At 44.6% G+C, this 17,771-nt stretch overlaps 1 protein-coding gene across 1 annotated transcript; it reads right to left on the minus strand.

The window, feature by feature from the left end:
* Nucleotides 1–151: 151 nt before the first annotated feature.
* On the minus strand, nucleotides 152–17,223 carry SLC24A1 (solute carrier family 24 member 1). Its single transcript, XM_064157945.1, has 10 exons — nucleotides 17,053–17,223; nucleotides 14,472–15,530; nucleotides 12,702–12,764; nucleotides 11,567–11,675; nucleotides 5,401–5,487; nucleotides 3,469–3,563; nucleotides 2,622–2,813; nucleotides 2,176–2,265; nucleotides 1,114–1,280; nucleotides 152–457 (listed from the first exon to the last, which is right to left on the minus strand). The coding sequence occupies exons 2-10, from the start codon at nucleotides 15,384–15,386 to the stop codon at nucleotides 208–210; spliced, it is 1,968 nt and encodes a 655-aa protein (XP_064014015.1). The 5' UTR covers nucleotides 15,387–15,530; nucleotides 17,053–17,223; the 3' UTR covers nucleotides 152–207.
* Nucleotides 17,224–17,771: the final 548 nt, after the last annotated feature.

Raw genomic sequence — 17,771 nt, forward strand, 5'->3', positions numbered from 1 at the left:
GCAGTTCAATTTCTTGTTGTACTGTTTCTGATTCCTGAGCTTTGTTTATTAGTGGTAATGTGGAGTTCTAAACATAGATCTGTGTAGCCTTGTTACAGTTAAGATATAAATCCATACACTGGTTGCTTTTTTTCAGCAGAATAATTGCTACCTCGAACCTCTTGTGATGTTGATGCATGCTTATATACATCCTGAAGTGTCCAAATGTCATACAGATACTGGGCAGGATATTACCTTGTCTTCTAACATCACACTGATGATCAAAAACACGAAGTAGAGGGCAAACATAGTGAGCCCCAGCAGCTTGTTCATTTTCCATCTGCATACAGCAATTGAGATAATCACAAAGAGGAGCATGAGGAAAAGGAGAACAATTGCACAAAACAAACCATTGCTACTGACTGCAACTGAACTGAGTCCATTGAAGACTGAATAAAGGAACCAAGGAACTGGCAAACTGCAAGGAGAGGAAAAGTAATTGAAATAAATGTTTTAAAGCAGTTAATGTTCTGCATCATAACTAACCCATTTTTCCAAACTCTTACAGAAAGGAAATGCATGGTTGCATTTAGAGTTAACTCAGCATAAATCCAAGATTGATGTTGTTCACATATAAAAAATTGCATTTGGATGATATTTGGACTATCATGATGCAATCCAAGGACCTAAAAGGGCTTTTAGAATAACACCTATGAATTAAGGGTCTCAGCATGCTTTTATAGAGGTGAGTCCTCATGCTTTACTGATGGGAGATACAGCACAGATACTGAGCCTTGATGGCAGATGATCTGACCCTCTCTGAGGGCCTAGACACAAGTATCTTGTCTGTAAGTCTTTTACTTAGCCACAGATTTGTTGCATTTTAGTCTTAAAAAAGCAGTAATTTTCTATTGACTCAGCATTAAGTGAATATGGAGAAGACTAGGTTATACAAATACATCTTTCATAGCTAGATTGGATTTTTAAAGCAAAAAACAGTAAGTAACTAGTTGTCCAGCCTCCTTTCATTCAATTATAGCTAAAATGCAATTAATTAAAAGCCTGTTTGGAATAAAACCAGCTTGCTTCATATTTCAGCAGAAATTAATCTCTTAGCATAGAACTAATACTTACCCAACAGTGATGTCAAAGATATTACTGCCTACAGAACTGGAGACAGCCATGTCACCCAGGCCTTTCCGTGCAACAATGACACTGGTGATGAGGTCAGGGATGGATGTTCCTGCTGCCAGTATGGTTAACCCCATAATCTCCTCTGATATCCCAATTGTTTCGCCAACCTAATAAACACAAAGTTGGGAAGGGCTGTTACTTTTGGAATGTGGACTTTGATTGCTCCCTGCAGCTTTAGGTTATGTGCTGTATTTAAGATTATAGAATTAATTGAGTTGGAAGGGACCTTTAGAGGTCACCTAGTCCAACATTCTGATTTCCCTTAAACATGGTAGCAGTTGTCATCTACACAGGATAAAAAGTTAAATTACATAGTGTACATTGACCTCTGATTTGCTCTAGAGCATAAGAGTATCTGAGCAGTGTTAAGAAGACAAAGCAAGGTCATGCCAGTTATAGTGCAACCCTTCTGTCTTATCTACCTCTTCTGGATATCTTCCACCTTTCCCTCTCCAAATTTACCATCTCCTCTGAAAGCTTTGGGAAATGACAGCTTTCAGATTTATGGCTTGATCAGCTGTACTGTGAATGTACAATACATCACTAAACACAAATTGTGGGTCTGGTTTTGCAAGATGCAAGTGCTATTTCCCAGAATACCAGGTGAACATTAAGGCAATGGGAGTTGAGATCATTTAGTAGCTTCCAAAATCAGAACCTGTGTTTTCTGAGAATTTTAATTAGGGAAGGGATAATTATGTTCTGCATGGAAGCATTCATCAATGAAAAGGCGGAATTAAGATAAATCTTGACGGCACTTTGCCTTTCACTGGTGCGCAAATTCCCTTTGAAGCTCTCAAAAAAAGAATGAGTCTTTGTCAAATCAAAAAGAATGAAATTGAAAATTCCCTTTTGGGTCCTAACAAAACAACATTTCTACTGTTTTGATGGATGACTGCAGCTGTAATTCATCAGATAAAAATACCACCATGACACTGTTCTCTCTCTTTCCATCTACTTGTTCTGAAATGGTCTCATCTGCAGAGAAAACAAACCCCTCACCTGGTGAGCCCACCACACCATGAGGTAAGAGAACGCAGCAATCCAGATGATGGAGCCAAAAAACGTGATGACAAAGAACTTTTTGGAGTCCTGTTAGGATCAAGTTTGGAAACAAAAACATGGAGAAGTTTCAGGAAAGGTAACAATCCCCCAAGGAAGATTATTCACCTGGAACACTTCACTGCAATCAATTGCTTTTACATGCACTCTGCTCTCTTTAATTGTACCTATATTTTGTCAGCTTGATTAGATGACCAGTAGTTAGTTTATTAAAGTAAGTCTCTGGAACTGAGTTAAGCTGCAGCTGGGGCTCCCATCCCACTCCCTGCAGCACTTTAAGTGCGCAAGGACTCTAGATGTGGAAAAATGGAACTGGGGACTCTTGCCGAGAGGAAATCTATATTTTAGTTAATGAATGCAGTAGCAGAAGGAAGATGGATTCTTACTGGGTTTCTAACATCAGGCAGAGTGCTCCAGAGAGGGAAGACAATGGGAAAGAGGAAAAGGTAAATTGCTTTTTTTTTCCTGGTTTCTGGCCATTCAAGAGATAAGGGCTCATCGTTTCCATCTTCTGTGCTGTCACTGTCTTCCTCGCTCTCAGAGCTGCTGTCTTCTGAGCTATTGCTGTCTGAAGAGGGCTGCAGGTCAGAGAAAAGACAAAAGACCAATTTGTTTTCTCACTAACAAGGAACTCCACAGCATTTATTTGCTGTGGCCTTGCTCTGGCAGAGGTCACATTTATGACAACGCTGAGGGCAGCCACGGCCCACATCTTGCTGTTGCAGGACAAAGCCCAGGTGTGATCTGTCACAGTGCATGTGTTAACAAATTTCTGTTGCTTAGTTTAGAACTAAGTTTTAGATGAGGTTTTGGCACAAATGAAGCATTTGTTGTCTCTTTGAAAAACCTCACATCAGAACAGCCAAATTACATCACCTGACAGGAAGGATTTGGGAAACAAACAGAAACATGTACTGATAATCACAGGACAGGCAGCTGCTCATATTTTCCCTTGGGTTGGAGTAGTCCTCTGACCTCAGAAGAGTCATCTGAGGAGAAAATGCTACAGGGTATCATCTGCCATAGTTTGCACCTGATTTGTGTTTGTAAGCTGATGTGTCTCAGCTAGCATCTTAATGCATCTCATCAATATCTAAGCAGTTTCTTTATAGTTGTTAGTGATGGGGTGATGAGTTGGGTCCTCTTCCAAAAGCTCCAGAAAGGGAAGAGGGAACATATTCATGAAGTTTGGTCTGGACTGAGTGTTGACTGCCATGATGCTTGTTTCAATACCTGGCCATCCTGTGGTGCATCTGCCTTCTGTCTGCTGGGTTCAGAGCCACTGACAGGAGTTACTTGAACAGGGCTTGGTGCTGCCTTTTCCTCTTCTGCTGAAAGTGAGGAGGAGGAATATGAGTTTCAGTCACATTAGCGTCGGGTGATTGCCTTCCCCTTGATCAGGGAGGTTTGAGTTTCCTACAGAAATGTGTGGCATCTCATGCTAAACCCAGCCTGATTGCTTGGGTTTTGTGTTTGTCCTCTGTGGTTTGTGATTACTAAAACTAGGCAGAATCTGGCCCACCTAATGTGGAATGGTACCTCTAATGCTGCTATAACCCTCCATCTGAAACTGCCGTGAGAGGCACATGGTAACAACAGGGAAATGCTCATTACCTGATCTACAACTGCTGAGTGTTTCTCGCTTTCAGTCTGGATTCTGAACATCTTATTAAAGCTGCCCTTAAAAGACAGAGACGATGTAAAGCTTTGTTTCCCCTTTGTTTTGAGTAGAGCATGGCATTCTCCAGGGAACTGATATTCCTCCATGCTTCTGAGAAATACCTGTTAGGTGCTGCCAGACTGTAATCATCTGGTGGGTATTCAAATGCAAATGGGAAAATGCTGACACACACAAGGAAATAACTGCAGTGTCCTCTGTGCTGTTCCTGTGTTCGCCTGGGTAGCTAAAAGGAATACAGAAATCTCTGTGCAGAGCAGGGTAAGAAGTAAGGATAAGACAGAGCAGAGGTGAGAGGGAGTGCCTGGCTCTCTGCTCACCCTCAGCAGGGGTGATTTTTAGACTGCTTCTGTTTAGAGTGAGGGATCCCCTTCACATGGTCAAGCCTGTCAAATCAGTAGGATCTTGTTATCCCATGAGTTGCACTGGGTAGAAATGTCACGGGTATCTTACTCTCAAGTAGGTGAGTCGATGCTGTGCTGTACCTCTCAGTTGCACTAGGGAGCAAGGCTAGAGGGCAGATTTTCAGAAATGCATGTTTTTAGTGAGTGCCATTTGGGATTTCTGAAACCAGGCTTCAGACTTCACTGCAACACTTTCAGCCCAAAGTGGGAAACTGTGACAGTGCCCATAGAGCGTGCACAGCTGGGTCTGTGCACCAACAAAGCCTGTGGAACCTCTCATGAGGTGAAAATTCCTAATTCAGTGGAAAACACTGAAAATTTACTTGTTTCTTAGTATTTTCAAGTTTTGTTTCATCCACACAGGTAAGGCAGTGTTGGAAGGCCCTTGGGTGCCTGCCATATTGCAGCAGGGTGCTTGTGGAAGTGGGGCCCTCCTTGCAGAATGTTTGCTTGTTTTGCTGTGTCCCCAGCTTCACCCACGGCACAGACCTGTGTTGCAGCTTAGGCTGGCTGCTGCCTCTCAATCAGCTCAACAGCCTGTGTGTTTCTCAGGAGAGATGTGGGGAAAAGCAAAAGCTTCTAAAAGAGAAGATGCACAGATCCTTAGAATTGATGTAGACGAAGTCACTGCGGCTTTTTTCTCTGGAGGAGTCTTTCCAGCCCTCTGCAAGCATGCCAAATTTCCAGGCTAAAATGAAGATACTTTGTTTTAACAAATACCTCATTTGCAGGGTCTACCAAAGAGCGGCAGCAGAGCAGCACCCAGCTGCTGTCTGTAATGGCCTAATTTCTCCTCTCCCACCCTTCTGGTGGCAATTTGCACTACATCCTTGTAGCACTTTCTGTTTGGATGCTGCCTGACTAACCGCTCCCGGGCTCCTGTGGGGATGGCTTTTATTGTCCACTGTTAGCAGACATCGATTGATTTCTGCTGCATTATTATAGCAGCCATCTGTGACCAGTAATAACAGAAAATTTGTGTCAGACCATAGTGTTTCTTTGCCAGCCCTTGGGTATTGAGTGCTGGGAAGGTGAGGGATTGCAGTGCAGAATGAGGCAAACAGCACTGACTCTTGCACTCACCTTCTGGTTTTGACTCTCCTCCAGCCGGCATCTCTGCTTTGGCCTTGGCCATGTTGCTCAGCATGTCAACCCTGTCTTTAAATTTTGCTGTGGAGGAGAAGGGATGCACTCAGCAGCAGCTGTCAGCTATGCAAAGCCCCCCATTCCCTGCCTCCCCTCAACACACCTACACTCCTTTACCCCCTTCTTGCCTGGCTCGCAGTCAGCACTGACTTATGAATGCTCTCTCTGGCTATGGCCCTAGGTTTTGCCAGCTCCTAGCTGATTTGTAGCTCTTATATTTAAATGCTTACTCTTGTGGTAGTTATGGCAGCAATTTGACATGTAACCAATCCTTTCCTATTTAAAAGAGAATCTAGTTGGAAAAGAAATATAGGAGATATCAGTACTTTGTAGTCAGCAAATATAGAAAGGACAGAGAAGGAGTTTTAATGTGGTATCAACTTGTTCCCAAAGGAATGTTGATTTTGTGTAAGCTTAAAAAATGTTACCTCCCTTCTGCAATGTGGCTACAGAAGAGGCTTTCCTGTGTTGCTTGCAGCCTTGTGACCTGATTGTAAGGAGCAATGAAACCCTCCTGTGCTCCAGTGATCCTGATAATGATTGATTTCTCTAAGTATGCATGGATGTTTCCTCTGTTGGAGTTGATCTAAATTCCTGGTATCCAGATTCAACGTGGCCCACAGCTAGGAGATCATTTCCACCAGTGTGGTGTCTGGTATTGCATTTCTGGGACTGCTGAGGACTTCTTCCAATGTAAACCATGCTCAGCTGAGCTGCTTTATTGCTGGTCTACAGTGAAGTATGAAACTCTGTGTATCTCCACAGTTTTAAGTGTTGTGCTCAAATATCTTAACTTCTACTGTCACGGAAAGTGAGCAAGTCGCTGGCTCAAAGAAAAGCCTCATTTTGCTCTGATCTATATCATCTGTCAAGCTGCCTACCCAACAGCTAAGCTGAGGGACACAGGGTTTGCACATGGACAGTAGCCACAAGAAATTGGCCATGCTATGCTTGTGCAGGGCTATAAATTAATTTCCTCTGAAAGTTTTATCACACTGATTTAATCTACTGTACCGTTGACTATGCAACCAGAACATGCTGTTGTCATTTGCCTCAAGGGCAGGGCCTTGCCACTTCCTTCATCACCATGAGACTGAGTTAATAGAAATAGCAGGCCCAAGGCCCTGAGCCGTGTAGGCAAATCTGCTCTGAAGTGAACCTTGTGAAAATCAGTAGACTGATGTATGTCCAGCAACTGAGACTGTCTCAGACGCCAAGGGAACCAGTTCTGGTGAGATTCCTATCACTGACTGAAACATTTTTCACTGGAATGACTGGCCAGAGATGAAATTAAGAGCTCTTCTCCCTTGAGAGGCTGGCTGGGACTGAAAAGCCTGACTCTTCCAAACTCCTTGTCAATACTGAAATCCACCAAAGGGCATGTGAAGCACTTTGTTTTGTTCTCCCTTTGCTGACACTAAGCACCAGCATAGCCACCAGTGCGGGGTGATGAAGAAATGACCTTTTGCTCCTAGTTTCCTCTAACCACTGGGCAATGCATCTCTCTGTTCAGCTCTTCCCAGAAGCTATTGCAAAAGCTGCTGTCAGCAGGGTCAGGGCAGTCAGGCTCAGCCTGAGGAGATTATATAAATTCAAGCTCCTGGCTCTCTGCCCTCATGTAGGCTGCAGGCCATGAGCACTGACCCGAGCACAGCTTGTGAGCATCTCTCTGGCAGGATAAACAGATTTAGGTCCAGGCCACTCTCCAGTTCTCATGAGATCAGCCTCCTTTAAAAAGGTGTTAATTCCCCTGACACACATTTCATGCAAGATGGACTGAGATTGGAGGAGGAGCTGGCTGTAAGCTGGCCAGATCTGCAGGTTAGCATGGGGAGGAAGGATATCATAGAATCAACCAAATTGGAAGAGACCTCCAAAATCATCCAGTCCAACCTAGCACCCAGCCCTAGCCAATCAACCAGACCACGGCACTAAGTGCCCTATCAGTCTGTTCTTGAACACCTCCAGGGACGGCGACTCCACCACCTCCCTGGGCAGCCCATTCCAATGCCAATCACTCTCTCTGTGAAGAATTTCTTCCTCACATCCAGCCTATACCTCCCCCTGCACAGCTTGAGACTGTGTCCCCTTCTTCTGTTGCTGGTTGCCTGGGAGAAGAGACCAATCCCCGCTTGGCTACAACCTCCTAGTTGTAGACAGCAATGAGGTCATTGCTAAGCCTCCTCTTCTGCAGGCTGCACACCTCCAGCTCCTTCAGCCTCTCCTCACAGGGCTGTGCTCCAGGCCCCTCACCAGCTTCATTGCCCTTCTCTGGACATGTTCCAGCATCTCAACATCTCTCTTGAATTGAGGAGCCCAGAACTGGCCAGCAGTTAGCTGAGCAGGGCAGTGTGCTGGCAGCCACTCACTGCTGGTGACTCACACAAGACATATCTGTGACTGATGCTTTTCAGGAAGATTCATGTCCTACAGATTGACAGCATCCAGGCTGGACTTAAGGTGGCAGCTGAGCTTCACCTTGAGTCTGGGCCTTGAGGCCGTTATGTTTAATTAATTCTTTGACTGTAATGTTTAATCTAACAGGAATAACTTCACCATGAACAGCAGGAAAGATTTGTTTCTTTAAAATCTGGCAAGAATCTGGAGAATTTGGAGATTGTGCTGTTTGAAGACAAAGTTAAACCCCCTTATGATTCCTTTTGTCCCTTAGTGTCACGATTCTCTTAAAACAAGTGATTGGATGCTAATGGAGCAAGGAGAAACTGTAGCTGCCTTCAGTCTTCTAGGCTGCAACACTGCCTGCTGCTCTATTCTGGTCTAATTTCCAAAATCAATAGCTTGTTAACTGGGCCATACTGAGGGCAGACAGCTCTGATAACCATGCTACTGGAGCCTTTTCTCTTTGTTCAAAAGTAGAAGCAGGCTTCTGTTGTCATCTTTATGTGATTAGTGTTTAAAGAATAACCTGATGATAAGACTGGAGATTAAGAAATGAGAGGGTTCCCTAGGCTGTTCAAAATTCTTGCTCCTTTTAATCCCCCAACAGTTCCCCCTGCTGTCTAACTGCAAGATCCTGGAAAGATCTCATGTTCTGCTTCTACACTCTTTCAGAGAAAGTGAGGAAAAGACCAAAGCTGCTTGAAATGTCTCATTATAGAAAAAAAAGGTCCTTTGAAAAGAAAAGTTTCTATCAGAAATGTAATTCTAGATGGCCTCTAAATGTTAGAACTTCTAAAGTAAAACACCTGGTCTCCTGCAGACAGATTTAAGCAATGATCCCTTCCTAATGCAAAACAAAGAAACAATATTCTGAACCTAATCCACTGTTCAGATGAGAAATTTTGTTTCACACAAGAGGTGTTGCATTAGGAGCAGTGACACAAAGTTTGTATTTCAGACTTCTGTTGTATTTCTAAGATCTCTGCCTCTGGAAGTTGCTTTTGAAGGGTCTGTGCTAGGAGCCTTTTCCATATTTTGGACCATTGGTGTCCTCAAAGAGTTTCTGTGTTACCCAAGTGCAATGCAACTGCAGCAGAAAGGAAACCCCACAGAGATCTTAATTCCAGTAGGCTAAGTTAGGAACTGCTGAGCAATACTTGGCAACCCTTTCCTTTTGTAGAGTGTTCTTATTGCAGCCTCTAAGTGCTGATGCTACAGGCATTGGCAAGAAGGAACAAGGACCCTAGAGGAAAAATAAATTGCTTTGAGATCATCTTCTATGTTGCAGCCTAATTACAGAAGTGTGTCCTGTACAGGCAGTACTGCACACGCTGCAGAAAGGACTTTTGGGGTGATTGGTGGTAAATAGGCATTCAGCTGTCCTAAGGGTACCAAAGGGCTCTAGTGCTATTAACACAAAGGCTGACCTTGTTGTCTTGATATGCCTTTTGGGTTGAAATCCTTTTTCAGAGTCACCTTTTTGGCCAAGATCCACAAGACATTTGCCTTTCTCAGCCTGTCTTAGTCCATTCAGAATTTTTTCTTTTTATCCATAATCTCATTTGTTCAGTTATGAACTTAGGGTAAGAAGAGTCCACAGGACTTGGGACTCTGGGTCCTTGCTCCTGAGTGCTGTGCTGTTGTAATACGAGTAACTTGCTTTATCAGCATCTTTTCTAAGGAGCTGTTTCTGTCCTAGCAGTGTTGAGTGCAACAGGCACGTACCTGGGGCAGAGGTTTTGCCCTCATCTTAGTGCCATTCTTGCAGTAAAGAGTGTAGGAAATAAAACGTTTTGGAGAGGGTTGCAGCAGATCCTCTCACCCTCTCTGTTGGATTACAGCTGCCTAAGTAGATATGGTCACACTCCCATCTAGTGGCTGCCACATACAGAAACCCGAACTCGTCTGCCCGGCTGAAATCAGAGGGAACATTGTCTTTCAGAGAAGATCCAAGGTGTCCCTCCAGTCCGCTTTATTTAATATTCACAAGTCGTGGTTAATAAGAGCCTCTTTAGCAACTGCTTATAACTGCATCGAAACCCTCCAGCAGCGTACTCTGCGCTGAGCTGGCTGGTGCAGCACTGCAGTACTCTCCTTAGCCTGAGCTGACAACCTCAGGCTCTCACAACTTCTGTGCTCTCAGGATTCCACTGGAGACCAGAAAGCCAAGTGTGTGCTAGTCTGGTGTGGCAGATGCTGCACAAAGACTTTAAGAGGCGCAGGAAGGGTGAGAAGGTGCTGGAAGGCCTCTGAGGGGCAGCAGTCCCTCAGGTCTGGCACTTTCCGATGCTAAAGGCAATGGCAGGTCTCCTTGTAATTTTATTTTTCTGGTTTATCCTTGTGCTGTTGATGTCACCTTATGAGGGGACAGGAGGCAAGGGCTGTAGAGCAAACCCTCCTGAGTTTGGCTCTTAAGCTACCATTAGAAGATGATGGGTGCGTTCACTAAAATCTGTCAAAGGGGAGACTTATCTGTCTTGCTGTCCTTATCAAGACCCTTTCGTTCCTTCAAGCAGTTTGTGCAGCTGGGGTTTTCATCTGAAGAGTCCTTTTTGTAACCTCTGTGATAGACACAAGAGGCGTTGATCTGCTTAGCTTCAATCTGTTTTTGAATGGACAACAGATAATCTCTTTAGAACAAGTAGGGCACAGGAGGGGTGGGGCATGTGCTGGGCTCGGAAAGAAAGCCTACACTTAACGGGTTTTAAACATGCTTGACCATGTCTTGGAAATTAACCTTCACGGTGTGTTTGAAGTAAGGCTGATAGGAAGCAGCACATTCAAAGTTTCTGTACAGAGACTCTGGGTCTCTCTGGAGATGTGGTATCTCTCCACTCTGGGCAGTTTAAAAGAAAATGTCTTAGTCTTGAGCCACGGGGAGCTGCTCCACTGCTTGCAAAGTGCTCTAGTTACAGTTTATCCCAGAAGTGGTGCTACCACAGTGTTGCAGGTGGACTTTTCCAGGTGCTCAGTGCTGGTCTAAATCAAGCACAGATTGGCTTAATCATTATAACTGGAACATGCTGAGTGTTTGAGATCTCAGATGGGATTTTAACCACTGCCAAAATGATTATTCTTCAAGAATTTTAACTTCTTTCTCTTCCTCAGGTTTGAGCCTTGTGAAGGCCTGTGTGCACAGCCAGGGAGGTGCATAGGTAAGAAGCTCTCCCTGTGTTCATTTGTCATTGTAAATGAGGTTGATTGATAGGTTGAGCAGCTTTCTTGAAAATGTCAGCATTGAATGCTGCAGTTTCAAGTTTGGGGTGAGATCTGAGCTAAGAGGCAGGAGGATTTGACATGCTACGAGATGAAAGAAGCTTGTAACTCACATTTGTTGACCCTGCTGTTAGAGAAATAGAACAAGATGAAAGACTGCAGTGACCACCACTGCTTGCAAGGACCTCCTCAACAGCAACCACTCCACATGACCCCACTTCAAGCAGCAGCTGCCACCAGTAACCAGTTTGGCACAAACAAAGTGGGTATAGCAAGGCTGCAATGTAAGATGTGGTCCTTGATAACTATGCCACAGAAGGGGTACAGATCCCACTGTTGCAGAGCTCCCCCCAACTTCTTATCTGTGTTTCAAGAGTGAGCTGCTGATTTGCCAACACCCTGACATGCAGAGGCTGTGCTCTCAGTTAAACTGCTTTGCTTTCAGGGATGCAAACCCAAGTCTCTCAGGTGTGGAGCATTCACTCACCTTCTGTCAGGGGGTCCAGAGTGTGGATTATGAGCTGGAAGATGGTGCTGCGCATTTGAGAGTTGTGCAGGGAGGCTGAATTGCTGACTCTTTGTAGGGCTGGTGCAGGCTATGGAAAGGTACAGTGCAGCAGTCAATAGCAGTCTCCTTCTCAAAACACTTCCGCTGTTGTTTCACCTCTGCCCTGGGGATGCATTTCTGTGGAAGCTGATATCCCCAACCCTAGAAGCAGCCTCAGCATGGATTTTAAACAGCCTCTGCATTCAGGTTCACAGGATGGCTGTCAGGACTGACTGTTCACAGCCAGAGACATGCTCTGGAGATGGCAAGCCAACCTGTACTCAGATTAAAGCAATGGGCTCCCATGGGCTCAGCATCAATACACTGCTGTTATAAATGATAATGATCAGAGCATGGAGTGCTTGCAGACATAAAGTTGTTACTAATTGTGTAGATTAATATGCTGCTACAAGGTAATGCTGTAGTCATGTCAGGTGTCCTGATTTAAACTGGAAAGCTCTGGTGCTCTGTTTTATAGTCAGCACCAGAGTCCTAATGAGCTTCTGACTGAACATTTATTAGTACAGGTAGGTTAAGTGCACAGAGGAACAAGCAGTACCCATATGAGGAAGCCAGCACCCTCTATTTGTGTACATGGCCACTGCATCAGGCAGGCTCTCTAAGCAAAGGCTGGCAAGCCACAGGAAAGAGAAAGGGTCAGCAGTTTAACCAGCAGCAGCTCTTCAGTGTCTACTTTGAGGCAGGACAGATTCTACCAACCTCTATTGGGAAGCCCAGGACGAAAACTGGCCATGAAACCAGATAAGGTAAGTCATGCTCTGAATTTCTCTGTGCCCATTTTAAGTGCAAAGTGAAGAGCACTTTGATAGCCAAATCCAGTTGGGAAGCCTGAGCTGTCCCTTAATGTTCATAAAAATCCCTTTGAGGACACAACTCAGCCACGTGTCTTCTTCAGTAACTGTGGATATTGTACTAAGCACAGCTCATTCTTAGCACAGAGTAGCCTTTCATCCAGATTTCTTGACATAGAACTGAGACCTTTATTCACAACCTGATGTGAGAAGGGGCTTGAAATACAATGACTTTGGATCCCTGTAAAGTTGCTCAGACCTACCTCCAGCTTCTTCTCATCTGCTGGCTGCTTCATTCCATCATCTGCCACTGCCCCAATGCTTTTCTGCACACAAGCAAGAACAAAGACAGTTGAGCACCACTACCACTTCACCTGCTTTTTCAGGGTCTGATGACAGCTCTTCAGGCTGCTGCCTGTGAGAGAGTGGGATAGATAAAGCAAACAGCTGTGCAAAGATGCTACTGAAGGACACAAAGACTTGAGACCTTCAAGAGAGGCAGGATTCTACCTGCAGCTCCTCAGTGAGGATGCAGGTACCTAGAGACTACCTCAAATAGACTCTACCGTCTGACTCCTGTAGATACAGAAGCCCCAGGTTTCACCTCCAAACATCTGCATCCTTAGTAATCTCCTAATAGAGGGAGAGCAAAGGTGCAAAGGGCCATTTTTTAATCTGATCTGCATTAGTTTCCATATAGGCAATTTATTTTTCCCAAGGGTTAGCTCCAGCAGCTCTCTGTCAGGGTACTACATGCTAGTGAAGAATCTGTAAACTTGGAGAATATTTTTTCCTTCAGCCTGAAGGACTGGATTCAGCTTGTGTTAATTGGCAATGTCCAGAGTGCTGTATGTGTGTAGCTGCAGTATCCTGCTTGTGTGTCCCACTGGAATGTAACACATGAGCTTTCAGGACTGCCAGCTGTGAGCACTAGCTGAAAGGCACACCAGGAGGAGAAGGAAAGAAGAGCACTAGGCCATTTCAACTGTCCTCATCCCTCTTCCTTTCTTTTAATTGCTTGGAGTGCCAAGAAGGAGGCAAAGCATGTCTGAGTGGCAGTGACACACATCTGACTAGTAAAGCATGCCAAAGTCAGAGGACAATTTGGAATCTAGTGGTCTCTGCTTTATGGTTGGCAGTAGCACAGGTCAAGTGGAGAAAGAGGTACTAGAACAGTTGGGGAGGGACACTCAAGAAGACAGAGCTCAAAGTTTACTGGATACAACGTCCTTGCTAGATCTGCCCAATATGAAAGTGTGATTGGCGCTTGGAACACCTTCAGTTACTGTCTTTGTATAAGCACTCAACTCTTCCCTCAGAAGACAGTGAGTGAAGGGCCCTGGTCTCGGATCTGGAGCGCATGGTAACAGCCACAAATGTCCCTGTCTGCACACCAGCAGTGTGCAGAATCTTCTCTGGGCACACCCTGCTGTGCTCAGTGCATGGAAATGGGATTTCCTTCTTGTTGCCAAGTGCTGATGGGCAGAGGTGGCAATGGGTGGTTGCCAAAAAGGCTGCCAGATCGTTTTTGAGGCTGTAGATTTATAATGTGGTACCACCAGTGTCCCAGTAACACATCTAGCTGCAAAAGGCGTTAGAGAAAGTTCTTTTCCCTTTTTATCTGTAAGAGGCTTGGTCAGTGCCTTTTACCAGAAGCCTTTTCCCCCCTGTTTAGCACAGAATTGCCCCAGCTTTTCCCAACATTACAACTGTGTTCCTGCAACCGTTTTGGTTTTCAACTCCTTTACAATAACAGAACTAACAAAATCCCACCTGTGTCTTTGAAAGACAAGCAACCACAACTGGTACCTTTGGTACTTGCAAGGGCAGAACTGCCTTTAGCTGTGTTCTCTAATTTCTTAGCATCTCTGCTCTCTAGATTGCATTTCCCTCATTTAATAGCTGTGATTATTGACCAGACCCTGTATCCTGAGCTCTTCTTTGACTGTGCGCTTTGTGAAGGAGTTTCTCTGTGTGGTTTATGCTAGAATAAATTATTTCCAACTTGTCCTCTGAACAGTAAGGACACCAACCTTCTGCACATGCTCTGCTGATGCTGCCTGCACAGCATTTAGCTTCTTGTTCAGCTGCTGCTTCACCCATTGTTCTAGGTACGCATTCTGTTTCATGGCGAGTACGTATGTGGCATAGGCAGTCAGTAAAAGGAGGCTTTCCCACCAATCAATGACACTGTCTAGGAAAAACAGGATGAGCATCAGTAAGCCTACAATGTAGAATGAGATGTCTCTAAATAAGGGCCACCATGTCAGGTGGAGTATTTCCCTTGAGAAGAGGGCACAGGTGCCAATGACAAAGAGGATATTAAACACTGCTGAGCCCACAATGGTACCGATGCCCACATTGCTGTGTGAGATGAAGACACCTATGAGGGAGGTGAAGAGTTCTGGTGCTGATCCACCTGCTGCCATGAAGGTGGCTCCAGCCACATCTTCAGAGATCTGCAACTTCTCTGTGATAACTCCCAAAGCAGGGACAAAATACTCATCACACACTATGGCCAAGGCCACAAAGACATACATCATGCCGAAGATGTGAAGCACAACCCACCCTTGCCTGCGTTCTTCTACACTGAACAGGTCCTGGGGGTATTCTTCTTTGGACTCATGTGGTGGATTTTCATCCGGGTCACTTTCACTGGCATTTTCTGGTTGTGGTGTTTTACCTACTGATGTAATGATGGGCACAGTTGGCTCAGGATCCACATAGATACAGTGCTTTACTGTGGGTGCTGCTGTGACATTGGCAGTCTTATTGCTGGAGAGATCTCTGTGGGTCCCTTTGACAAGGTCCATGGGTTGGGGTGCTGTGTGTGGTGCTGCAAGGACAGAGGGGCTGATCTGGAGCATATAGAGAGAGATGACCAACAGTGTGGCAAGCAACAAAAAGATTCGGTTCCATTGTAGCCGCCTTCTCTGTGGTAAATGCATTTCCTAGAGCATCAAATGTCAGAGCCGTGTCTAGAAGCCACTGAAGACTTCTCTCGGTCAGCAGCTTGCACTTCTCCCCACCACTGAGTTTCTAGCTGATCCTAACCATCAGGAGTGAAACCGTATGACACAAGCTGCAGAATCCTGCAAAAGAAAATCTGGTGTGAAAAAAAAAAAGTGCTGCAAACTTCCACCACCTGGGTAACATTATGTCACTGGGTGCTTTTCTACCTTCCAGTAAGAAGAAATGGACTTAAATAAGTAAAGGCAGAACTAGATTTAGGTTTCAGGCTTTACTTTGTATGACTATAGGCTTTGCTGTTTAGAAATCATAGAGAAGAGTTGGCCAAGACCGTCCAGTGTGAGCTGAATTTCAATTCCACCTAATGCCCACATGCAGGAGCTATTGAAGATTGTGTTTTCACTTTAGTTGTTACCCTGTAATATTAACCATTGGGTCAGGTTAATATCTGCAGGAGGAGAGGATATTGCTAGAAATGATGATGGTGCTCAGAAGACAAGACTGTGCTGTTAAAACCTCCCTCCTAACAGAACAATTACTCACTGAAGTAACCTCAATAGGAGGATGAAAACTGCTCAGCAGCTCCCAGCTACACTGCTCTGTAGATCCCCAGCCTTGCACTCACAGAATCCAAACCAAGGAAGAGTGAGCTTTTACACTGTCAGTCTGAGAAGAGCATGGGAAAGACTTGGTTCTGGTAAAACTGAGGGTGCTGAGCAGCCATTTGTTCCTAGGACTACATCTCTTCAAGCCTTTCTGTAGACATCAAAACTGGCAAAGCGGAGTTGTAATCATATATTCTATTAGGGGATAATTAGCATAGCTTGCATAATTATTTGAATAGCATTTAGAAAGGCAGGGAAATTGTAAGAGCCAGAGTGGTAGAGCCTGCAGCTGTGACTGCATGGAGACAGTGACTTGGGGCTGGACAAAATTTACTCTTCAGCACTACTTGAATGTCTAACGTTGGAATATCACTCTTCATGGATTATCTTTTCCCCCAGAGTGGGGACGTTACACTATTCTTGATCTGGATGCAAATCACAGTTTTGTAAGCCATTTTCTGCTAAGCTCTTTGCAAGTTAGCACACACCTACCCTCTTGCATAACACCCTGTGAAGTAATCAGCCTAAATTTCATGCAAGACAGGCATTATTATCTTCTTTTAAACAGTTGGGAGGATCACTAAGGCAACAGTAATGGGGGAGTGGGAGTACCTAGATAAATAGATGATAGAAGCTTTGCTTTTCCTATGTAAAAAAGAGTATAAACATGCATATGGCAGAATTCCATAATATGTATCATAAATTGTACATTATTAGATAATAACCCTTCCTGACAAAGCTAGCGGGGTAAAAGGAACGACAGAGAGAACAGAAGAGGTGTGCACACACTCCTATTTAAATACTGTTTTCACTCCTTTCCAAACTGAGCTTCTTTAAAGACCTTTTGCAAGCAGAAACATATCCAAAGCCAGGATCAATTTTAAGAGCTCTCCAGCCCATCCATCAGCCTCTCTGTTTCTCTAGTTTGTAAGTTTAGCAACTCTCTTACAGGTCAAATCTTGATCAATTCCTTTTTCACCTATTGGACTATCCCTGTCATAAGAGATGTGAAGCAATCAAGTGAACCTCCACAGCTTACCGTCCAAAGATGCTGTTGAAGAAGGAGTGCCAAAGGTTGAATGTAGTGCTGGAAGCTTCTATGATGCTTAACAGCCAGATGAGAGACGCTATCGCAGAGACAGACAGATGAAAATGATCCCATTTTCCCAATGTCTTTGCTGGCAGAGTTCTAATACAAGAAAGGGTCAAATATGAAGGACATATTACTGGAAGAATAACCAATCCACTTTAATACTTGCAGTCCCTAAGAAGATTAAGTAGTATTGTATAGATTTGGGTCTATCTCTGAAGCAAATGTCTTTGTCTGCTACCACAGGTTATTTTCAGTGTGAAGGCAGGCAATTATCTCCATGACAAACTAGCAGATGAAAGCACCAACTGAGAGATGTGTCCTTCTCACGGCACCTAGAGAGGAGAGCAGTGCAGGTAAATCACAGCACCCCTTTGCATGGAGCAGCGGTCACCTAAATGGGAAGTGGTGGAGTGGCTGTCCCTGGAGGCATTCAAAAAGAGGCTGGATGAGGCACTTAGTGCCATGGTCTAGTTGATTGGACAGGGCAGGGTGAGAGGTTGGACTGGATGAGCTTGGAGGTCTCTTCCAACCTGGTTGATTCTATGATTCTCTGAAATGAGGCAACTGTAGCTTCATTTTGAGGCGGCTCCTATAGCTGTCAGACCACATAAGTAGCTCTGCTGGCCCTTGACACCATTCCCAGTGCAAGAGGGAGGTTTAAACCT

This window comes from Pogoniulus pusillus, chromosome 17 (assembly GCF_015220805.1).
Source record: "Pogoniulus pusillus isolate bPogPus1 chromosome 17, bPogPus1.pri, whole genome shotgun sequence".
Taxonomy (NCBI): Eukaryota; Metazoa; Chordata; class Aves; order Piciformes; family Lybiidae; genus Pogoniulus; species Pogoniulus pusillus.